General features: G+C 35.4%; 1 protein-coding gene across 1 annotated transcript; it reads left to right on the forward strand.

The window, feature by feature from the left end:
• Positions 1-2,227: 2,227 nt before the first annotated feature.
• Positions 2,228-3,187, forward strand: LOC108773684 (uncharacterized). Its single transcript, XM_018539578.1, has 2 exons — positions 2,228-2,447; positions 3,074-3,187. The coding sequence occupies exons 1-2, from the start codon at positions 2,313-2,315 to the stop codon at positions 3,140-3,142; spliced, it is 204 nt and encodes a 67-aa protein (XP_018395080.1). The 5' UTR covers positions 2,228-2,312; the 3' UTR covers positions 3,143-3,187.
• The last annotated feature ends 7,909 nt before the right edge of the window (positions 3,188-11,096 follow it).

Consider the following 11,096-nt stretch of genomic DNA (forward strand, 5'->3'; position numbering starts at 1 on the left):
CCCCCCCCCCCCCGCCCCTGATACGATGCCGCAGCGTAAGCACCACCCCGTGAATGATGATGTTTAATGGCAAAGCACCCTCGTGCGCGCTCACGATTTCCTACCTGCTCCGATTCTTCTCAACCGTCGCATATTACCGCGCCCGCGCCGACGCGACTCATCTCAAACTGAACGCTGAAAGTCCGGTAGAATAGATGAGAGCAGCGCGCCTGTCGTTTTGGCGCAAGGAAACACGATTACACACTTTCGAACGGCCACCTGATAGGCGGGGCTTATGGAAGAGCCGTCGACCAATGCACGTCGCGACCGGATAACCCGACAGTCGAATCGAACCAAGAACGACCTCGCCGTCTTCACGCGGTGACGGCCAACGATCGACTACGTACTGCCAGATAGTTGGAAAATTGGACGGTAAATGGTACGCCGAAAAAGCGGTAGATTTGAAACTTAAAGCGGTAACTTTTTATTTTAAGAAATTTCATAAAATTGGAAATAAAAAAAATGTTCTAATTGTAATACACACCGAAAACAACTCCATAGCAAATAAAAGAGAAATCATAATAAAAAAATGTACTTATACCTTTTCTTTAATCTTTACTTATTCTCAATTTACGTATTACATAAAAAGTAACAGAAAAAATTCTAATCTGTATAAAATAAGTAATTTAAATACTCATTATAAAAATAATACAACATTCATCTCAATAGTAGGAAAAACAGAATTATAATATATATTTTTTATATTAAAAATATATTAAAAATTTATATTAAAAAATATATTTTTTTAATAATTAATATATAGAGAATCAGGGCAATGAGCCAATAAATTACGTTCTTTTTTCGTTGTCGCCACCTGTTGGCGCAGCGCAGACTTATAGCGAATTCGATTGGACGTACTACAAGCTACAAGTGCATATTAAAGCAATTGTACAGCAGGTCTGTTCGCGTAGCTTAAAATCCCCGAAAAATTGTTGCTTAAAAGTCTCTTAAAGTGAGATAAGATCTGTTCGCGTTGGTTGCTCTTTTTGCATTCAGCATTTTCGCTTTCTTTCTTTTCGACGCCCCAATGTATCTCATTTTATGTCCAGAAATTTTTAAGGATTTCAAACAACCCGAATAGACCTATATATATGTGTGCTAATAATTTATGAAAATGGTTAAGTGAAAAATTAAAATATTCAGCCTATATTATGTATAATTACATTATAATTTATCTTTTTTTTTTACTTAAAACATTTTCGTAATTATATTTATATATTTATGTTTGAACGTTGAAAAGAGAGAAAGCAAAAAGTGTTGAGTGTAAAAAGTGCAAGCAACGGAAAGTTAACCATGTAATTTTTTTGCTACACGGAAATGTAAAAAGTGAAAACTTTTTTATACATGTATGTATGTGCACACATCATACAAAAAATTTTTATTTTTCACGTTTCCATTTTAGGAAAAAAGAATTATATTTTTACGTCCAGATTTATTACTGATTTATGCCCATTTTCTATCAGTGTAATTTAAATTTTAATCTATGATTCAACTATAACTTTATCTCTTACTAGTTCTGAGAAAAATCTTTTTTGTATAAAAGTAAAATGTTAATATTTCAAATTATAAAATACATTTTACTTTGCAGTACAATGAGATGCATTGAGGCTTTCATAGTTTATAATCCGTTTTTGTATTTATATTAAACACATATTTTTCTCTAGTTTTAATGTATATCGTGCACACTGAATGCATTTTCAATCCATCCAATCAAGTTCGTTATTAACTCTTCTCTCCTCGTAACAGTGCACGAGAATTCGATGAGATCTCTTTCTACAAATTAAAATGCTTACTCACGCAGGCACCGATAAGGAAATTCGTTAGATTATTTCATCGTACAGTAAAATACCGTGTTTATACATATGCAAAAAAGTAGCCGCGCACGCAACACGTACACACACACGCGCGCACACACCCAACTGCGGAGTTTATTCAGTGCGCATGACTGGTTACTTTTACGAGTGGGGAAGAGTGAGCTGTGAAGTTAGCCACTGATATTTCGATAGAATTCAACATTCCGATACTAAAATCAATAAAAATGCCAGCAAAATTGATTTTATTGATTCGAAGAACGATAGCAATTTTTCATTGTGCAAATTTTGACAGACTTCATAAAATTTGTTGATCATCTGCGTGTCATCTAGGAATTTTTCCAGTAAATGATAATTTTATTGGCGTCACTGTTATTTTGACGTGAGAGGTTAAGTTCGTTTTGATCTCGAACACAAATTAATTTGGTTATCTCGTGATTCTTCGACTTTTGCTTGGAAATAATGCGGACATTGGCCAATATCACTGCTATATTACTGATGGTACAATTGAACGTTTATATAGCCACCGATTGGTGGTGGGGAGCGAGAGATCCATTTGGTCCGTATCCCAGAATACCAGATAAAGATTTGGTGAAGGTAACCTTTGCGATTGTTGTGATTTCAAGTTCCTGAGCTTACGTCAGATTTCTCCAACGATAGTCAGTTTAATTTTGGATGCTTTCCAGCAAGAGACAGTGCTTTCCATTTATATCAAAACTCAAATCGTTTTTATTTGTAACGTCATAAGTGTCATAACCCTAAAATGCATGTTTTTTTCATTCTTACGTGTGAGATTCAACTAAGATTTTATTTACAATCAACACAAGCTTGAGACTATGTACTTTATTGAGTCTTGTTAATTTACATTAAATTGAGGCTTTAAAACTTGTATTGTTATGCAATAACTTTGTTACAAAAATAAGCAAGTAGTGATGTAATTATCTGAGTACAAATTACTTATTTAATTTCAAATCAATTTTGTAAAAGAGAAAAGTAATTGATGTAACGTAGTGAATATCCTTGTTTGCAAATGTTAAATTAAACAAAAATGAAATGATCATTATATTACACTGTGCCTCTTACTGGAAAGCACCATTTAACTCGAGGACTATTTTGTTTGAAATTAAAATCGATCGATATTATTATACATGAAATCATTTTACTATTTATTTAAGTACTTTCGATGTAAGTGAAGATGTCATGATTATTATTTATTATTACAGAGAGAGGTTGCATTTGCAGAGGAGTGCAGGAAAACTATGACTCCGCCTAAAGATGTATTTCTACCTTAAGGGATCTTTGTTTTAATTGTACAGTGAACATATATGTCTTTTTCCTTGGGAAAATGTAGTAATAAATAAGTATATTAAATATTATATTAATTTATAATAATGTTATCTGTGTTTTAAATTAGAATTTAAGGAAATCACGAAAGGACATAAAACATAAAACAACCTATTTATATATTTTTACATATTTGAATGCTTTCCATTTAGTAACACAAGTTGACACAAACATTGTATCTTAGTATACCATGAGAAACAAAAGCAAAACAATACTTATGTCGACTTATCATCAAATAAAAAATACTCATTGTTGCTTGATAAATCTATTTCCTATAATAGTTATGATTTGGAGTAGCACAATGGTGTTATGATAGATATTTTTACTTCAGCGTTTCTGAGAAATTTCGGCTATGTTATATATACCAAATTTTCAATTTTTGTTATAGAAGTTTTGTTGATAAAAAATATAAAAGTAATTTTATTTATGGAGAAAGGATTCTAATATTTTAATACTTACGAAAGTATGTTATCTTAACATGTGTGGGAATAGAGAGTCAGAGAGTATTCTAAAATATTTTAGCTTGCAAATTTCAATTTGATTTAATATAATCTAGTCGCTTTACATGAAAAATATTATAAAAGATGGAACAAAGGAAGATCATGGATACAGAATATGGAATAACTTCAGAGGCAAATAGTTTCGGATAAGTTTATTAGAGTCCCTGGATTACCTTCCCCTGAGGCAGCTTATCCTAATAAGAAAGCCATCCTTTCTACCCCTCGCTCAACGGTACGCACCGTCTTAATACATTGCAAGTTTCACTTTCACTTTTCGTTTCGCTATTCCATTTTAAGAGCACCCTTCGGATATGGTACATTGATCGCAAAAACGAGGAACGAGAGAAGTGTGCGAACGGACCACGGGTGGGGAAATGCGAAATTAAGAATTGTCATATCGAACGTGTGACTCGTTTACTTTTTCTCTTAGGACGTCAATCGTAAAATTTCGATACTTTACAGAATCGCTAGAGGCACCATAACGGCTGCACCGGATCGTCCGAGCGTTTATACAAACTCGTCTTCGCATTTTCGAATCGATTCTACCAACCTGATTTAACAGCTTTACTTAAAATTAACTACATTATGTCCATTATACATATTATTCTACATATTACGTTATTATTTAGAAATAAACAACCACTTGCTATTACATTGAACGATGTTGACAGAATCGTTTCTCGAAAATCGACGAGATTTTTCGAAGATCAGAGTTCGGGCAAAATGCAACCGCTACGATTCCTCCTCGCGACATAAACAACTTTACCATAGGCAACGTGATTTTTTTAAAAAACATTTACAACGCGGAAGTATATAACGACGATGTAACGCAACGCAATCAATTTTATCAAATCGTCTCCGTCATTTTTAATACACTAACACAATGTCAACGAAATGTATTCTGAAGTACTTTACAACAATATTTTTCTTTTTTATGTACAATTATCCCAAGAAGAGGTCGGAATACTTCTAGTTTCACTTTTCTGTTTCTTTTTTCTGTTGCGACACCGCAACAAGAGTATACATGAAAAATGGCAAATAAGATGTATTTCGTCTCTTTCTTTTGAAGAATTATTTCCCATGAAAAATTGTTCAGAAAAAGATTGGGGTGTGTGAATATTCTCATTCGCTTTACTTCTCGCTCAAGCCGTTTACCTGCGTTTACTTTTATTTGCGCAAGACAAAAAAGGGGAATAAAAGAAGTCAAACACGGCGTAGCGTAGAGTTGTTAGATGTTATATCAACATTCCCGAGACATGTCTGACTTGAAAAATGGATTATTCAATTATTTAAATTCGCACAAAATTATACAAGCACTTAAGATCCAGCTAGACCGTTAAAAGGCGTTTATTTCCTATTGGTTGTGTTCTCATTTGTACGGTTTTATGAGATTTAATAATATATTAAAATTTTAAATTTTTAGTTACTATTCCCACATAAACCACATGGACCGTAGTTTATACCTGAAAATTTAATTCAAATATTGCCTCAAAGACATGTCCCAAATATATTGGTATTAAATCTGACAACTCTAATCGTAACAGATATAAAGCCTGCTTTTTTTTTAGCTGAACTTTTTGCATGGTTCACCTTTTCTTCTTTTTTCTTTAATCTGAAGAAAAATTGAAGAAATTGAACAATACAAAATGGACAATACAAGAAGTTTAGCTAAAAAGAAGACAAGACCATGGTAACACATAGAGGCGCGAAAATGCGTGTGGAACGTCAGAATTTTTATGGAATGGGGGGAGGGGGTAATTTCAATGGGATAATGGGCATTCGGAAAGTCACCGCTCCGTGGCTGTCTCGGGATTTCTCCTTGGGATCTTTCCCACTTTCCTTTTAGATGTTTAGCGAAGTAGTATTTGTAGTAAAGCTGATATATATAGACAATTTATGATACAATAATAAACAATCTGTGTATATTTGCACAAGATATCTTTCCTTAAGCGTAATTTCCCGAACTGCATGCCCTTTGCCCAAAAAATCTTTTACTTAATTTTAATTTTTGTCTTAATGCATATTTGTATTATCATCCCTTCAATCTTCAATATCGTATACTTGTATAAATTTTAAATTAAAAAAAATCCTATCCGAATAAAATTAACTTAAAACTAACTGTAGAATATGACTTTACATAACACATGACAAGTATATTAATTTTGTCGCGATTCTTAAATTTTTATAAAGCCCTTCATTTTCAATTCTTTGTAAGATGCTCTTGTAAAGGCAACATCGACTTAAGATTTTTTGATTGAGAACAATTTGCAGTTTAAAGGAAGCGCGCTTAAAGAACGAGACATCCTGTATAATAATATATAATATGACTCTTAAAATATCATTTATGGTGAAAATGGGCGGAAAAGTATGTTTTCTCTGAGTTTTAGATATGTTTTTAGAATAGATTCAAATATCGCTCGAGGAAAGATAAAGTGAAAATGATAATAGTCAAATTTACTGCGATCGAGACAGCAACACGGATCGCGATCATGACCATGTATATATATATATATATATATATGTATATATAATGTATATACACACTTGTAAATATGTATATAATATGTGCAATTGTATGTGCAATATATTCTGTGATTACACGATCGAGATGCGATAATATCTTACACGTGCGTGTGTACTGTCGATGCAAAAAAAAAAAATTAGATTAGAAGGGATATTCTCGGTTGGGCAACGGCGAACAGACGCTTCGTGCGGTGTCAACGTGACGACGCGAGTGTGACTCGCTTATCATGATGATGACGATGACGACTGAATGACCAAGGTTTCGCACTAACGATCTTTCCCTCGCCTTCCTAATCGAATCGGAAACCACGAAGTCTCCGTCCGAGCCGAAATAATTATTATCGCGAGTAAATATATATAGTGTCGGTCGATATCCGAGTAGCAGCACGAATTCTATTTCGTAACATTGCGTTCGCTCACGCACAAGTACGTTTGAAGAGGCGAACAAACAAGGAAGGCGTTATTATTTCTACTCTTTCGAGACAATCGTCTTTTAGTGCTCGCTTACGAATTTAATGTTTGCCGAACGGGAATATCGCTAGTTATCCAAATTCAATGATATATAATTTTTTATCTCTCCATATTCGTTCATTCGCCTCTTCTCGTCATATCGTATATGTATCATGTACATATCGTATATCAATGTCGTATTACTCGAATAAAGACCAGCAAGGAATCACAGTCAAACCGAATGCTGTACACGTGCCGGATTTCCACCCGCGTGATTCCGTCACGCTGTATATATATATATATATTTACGCATATGTATACAACCGCATATATTTAGCTACGACTTAAAATTAATAGTATTTAAACTCTGTCTCTCTCTTTCTCCCCCCTCTCTCTCTTTCTCTCTCTCTGATATATAATGCGATGATATGACACGTGGTGTGTGCGTATGCGTGTGCAATGATTTAACGATGATATAACTCTAATAGGTCCCTCTCTCGATTATCTCTCTTTTTTCTTTCTCTCTCATTTAACTATATAATGTCTCCCCATAATTACCTAACTAATCGGATTTTAAAACCCTTGTCTCCTCGCTTTTATACCACATTTCTCTTCGAATTCCATCCGTATACACTCGATTACTCTCTAAATGTATGCACGAACTCATTGAATGTATAAATGTAAATAATAAACAGACGGAATCGTGTTCTCACGATTTATTATAGTCTGGAAATACGATCGTTCGTTTAAATTTTACTTTGCCTAATACCAGGTCGCCTTTTTAACGTCAACGTAACGCGAGATTCAGGCGATCGTATTTACACTAAATACGCCGCGAGAACGCCGTCAATTCGATATTAGCCATATACGACAGCTAGATCTTTAGTATTAACATGAAACAATTAACGAATCATCGTTAGAATCGATAACTCTTCAACGTATACGAAATAGAATTTTTTATAACCCAAGGAAGAGACTCACGTCTTTAATTTTTATTCGCTAACTACGTGCGGCACGATATTAATGAATGATGCACGATATATCCTTAAAACGAGGCAAGTCATACTGTATATATGGATCTCTATATCTAGTTGAACGGTGCGATTGATGCTAGCCGACATTCTCCGTGAACCGTATCTCGCTATGCATTGATGTCACCAGGATTGTCAGGATTTCGAGAGGCAACTCGCGCTTACTCAAACCGCACAATCGCCGTCCGGTACGGCGGAATGTCGAATCGATTACGAGGACAACACTGGTATTCATCGGGCGATCGTCGTTCGCTACGATGATGATGGCAATAATGACAATGATCCGTTTTCGGAGATGAGAAGCGTATAACGACGGCACGTGCGTTCGGGGCTTAATTCGATCGTGTGATTATGGAGTCACACAAGCGCTATCCCACGTGTATGTGTTTTATATGTGTATGTGTGTGTTTGTGTATGCACGTACACATGTGTATACAATTTGTGTTATATACATTTATGTGCATCAAGTTCGCTGGAGAACAACGCGTCGGTGTGATGAGTGAACAAACGAAACGTTTATCGATGAAGATTAGGTACTCGGGATATTCTACGCAGGTATTTTTCGTGTCGAATGTGCGTGTTTCATACTCGGATACAATTGCTTTGGGTCAGCTTGTTGCACGCTCGCGGCCTGCATATAGCGGCGACGTGTCATCGAAATCTCTTTCTCTCTCTCTCTATCTTTAATTCCTTCTTTCGCTTTCATTCTCCTTTTCTCGAAAAATTTTCTCGACAATAACGGCGCTTTCCGTGAGACGACGAAGCTTGCTTCTTCTCTTCACTCGTTAGTCGTAATTACCTAATAAATCGCGCTGATGATACGCGCAAAAGTTACGCGTTCCGCGTTTCGCGCGAGTCCATCGTGCCTCCTCGCGCCTATATTACGAGTTTACTCTTAATACGCTTTTATTTACGAAACACAAACATCCCGTCTTGTTTTATATATTTATTAGGTACATTACATATGTGTCAATACGATTTCCAAGCATAGTATTGTCAGTTGTATATATCTTTTGTTTTCTCTCCTTAATTTCCCTTATGTGATCTTTCTGTTCTTGCTAAAAAAATGTATATCTCGCTCGTTTAGCGATCTGGAGTCTGTCTTAAAAGTTCTGATCGTGATTTTCTACGTTTTCGTCGGACGCAAATGTTTGCGGCGATCACTTATAGGAATCTCCCTTTGATGCGAACGAAAAGCAAATACTTTACTCTTTGAACAATTCTTTTACACCAAGAAACCAGAAAATAACGGATTGATTTGCTGATAACTCGCCTTTGATCTTTCAAGATGATTCTGAATTATTCCGACCGAAATATCAAACATAAAAACTTATTTATTTAAAATTGAAATTATCGCTCAGAAGACTGAGAAAAATATAAAATTATATAAAATAAAAAAGTTAAGATAATAATGATTTAAGCATAAATTTTTATGTAATTTTTTTCTTATTTTTGTTTGAGTTTGTCGAATGTCTGCTGTTTCTTTTTCATTTAGGTTCAATTAGTAGAAGTTAAAAGCATTTGTATCGTTATGCTCTATATACTTTTGCGTTCTGTATCTTCACATTTGTATCTTCTTACAGCTGATAATATCGCGGATGAAAAGTTACGATTTGTCGATGCGATACACAGGATGTTCCAGGTTTCGCCCATCTACGGATTCTACGATCAATTTCGAATATTTTTCCTTAACGAAAAAAATGTTAAGGCAGCGATAAGTTTTAAACTGTAAGATGGTAAAAAGTCTAAGAATTTCAACGAGCAGTAGAGATAACGGAGCCTTAATCTTTATTCAATTCGAAGCGAATTTTACTTTCATAGTATTTTTATTTGAGGCTTAGACGTATTTATAATATTAGGAAGTTGTGGATAAAAAGGATAAAATTATCGCTAAGGAAAAATCAACTGCAAATTGGTCGCGGAATCAATAGATGAAAGAAGTGCAGACGAGTCTGAATCAGTCTGTATATATATGTAATATATATATATATTTCTCTCTTTCTTTTTCTTTCGTTAATTATTATCGCGCGACAAGACTCCTCGGACGTTTACAGAGAATAGAAATATAGGAATGTATTTAAAGAAGAAAAATACTGTTGCTATGTTTAGGATCGGTGTAATGTTGTAGTCGCATCTATTCTTTTGTTATCTGTGTTTCCAAAATTTCTATACAATTTCTACCTTCCGCATACGCGGACTCCGTCTGCAGGTCTTCCCTCGTACGTGTACGTGTATATGTTTCTTGTGCGTGTAAGGTGTAGCATGTCAGTGTTTTCTTTAAAGGGTAATTATCACAGAATACACGAGATATTTTCATTAAGCTTACAAGATATTAATCGAAGCGGAGAGTAGGAGGAAAAATTGACGGCCGACCCCGTCGACGGTCGCGGTGGATCTGCGACCGAAGGAACGAGTATCGAGGTAATCGTCTGGAGTCCCCGTCGACGAGGCCGATCTGAGTGCCGAATTCGCCAGCCCTTTCGTATTAAGTACTTAGTGTTAGGCAGCGGAGAAAATAGACACTTTTACACTTTTACAAATGAAGATGGTAGCGAGATCGCGGACCCGTGTTTTTATTTTCTTCAGCTTGAATTTTTCCGAAATCATCAACGACAGATACAGATGCAGGTGCTTCATAAATTGATCTCCTTGAAATGGAAGTTAAACAATCTAATAGGAGAGATTTCAGATATCTTTGGGGAAAAATTCGTATTCGATATCTCATTTTTCTCTTTTTGAAAATATTTAAATAAATTAAAAAATCTAAACTTAGCGAATACAAATTAATTCCTGATTCATTAATGTTTAATTTATTTTTCTTAATATCAAGATTAATTTTCATAAATTCTTCTAAAGAAGTGGATTTGTGTATTGTTTCATAGAATTCCATTCATACATAACCTGATGCTTCAATGTACTCAAATTTGATAAGCACCTGCAGCTGAAATAATCGTTCACTTTTTAAATAACTCTCGCCTCTCTTTCTCTATCTGTCGATCGAAAATTCCGCTCTCGCAGCTACATCAGCAGTTTTAGACACTATACACAATACGTAAGTATAATCTAGACGTACTACGTAGTAGAAACTTTTGAATATAATAGCGAATATAATCTCCGGAGTTGTGTTGTACCTGCCCCGCCCGACTCTGCAGCCCTGGGCTGGACGATAACTGGATTCATCGGATACGAGGTCACGTGCCTTTGAGTTTCTCTCACGGAAGGATCCGACCGAAGCTTCGTGCGATCGTAGTAGATGTGGCGAAGAGAGTCCCGATCGTTTTCCACCCACTTTCGCCGCTGGCCCGATACGAGTTCCCGATAAGAGAGATCGACGAGAACGCAGTAGATGTTTCTACGGACAGGCGAACGTCCGCTATGCACACGAGACAAGATGAACA

Source organism: Cyphomyrmex costatus, unplaced genomic scaffold (assembly GCF_001594065.2).
Source record: "Cyphomyrmex costatus isolate MS0001 unplaced genomic scaffold, Ccosl1.0 scaffold216, whole genome shotgun sequence".
Taxonomy (NCBI): Eukaryota; Metazoa; Arthropoda; class Insecta; order Hymenoptera; family Formicidae; genus Cyphomyrmex; species Cyphomyrmex costatus.

Excerpts from the sequence above, each read along its gene's own strand:
- LOC108773684 (XM_018539578.1), top strand. The coding sequence starts at position 2,313 with ATGCGGACATTGGCCAATATCACTGCTATATTACTGATGGTACAATTG. Across the intron at positions 2,448-3,073 it reads CAGATAAAGATTTGGTGAAG|AGAGAGGTTGCATTTGCAGA; the intron begins GTAACCTTTGCG and ends TTATTATTACAG.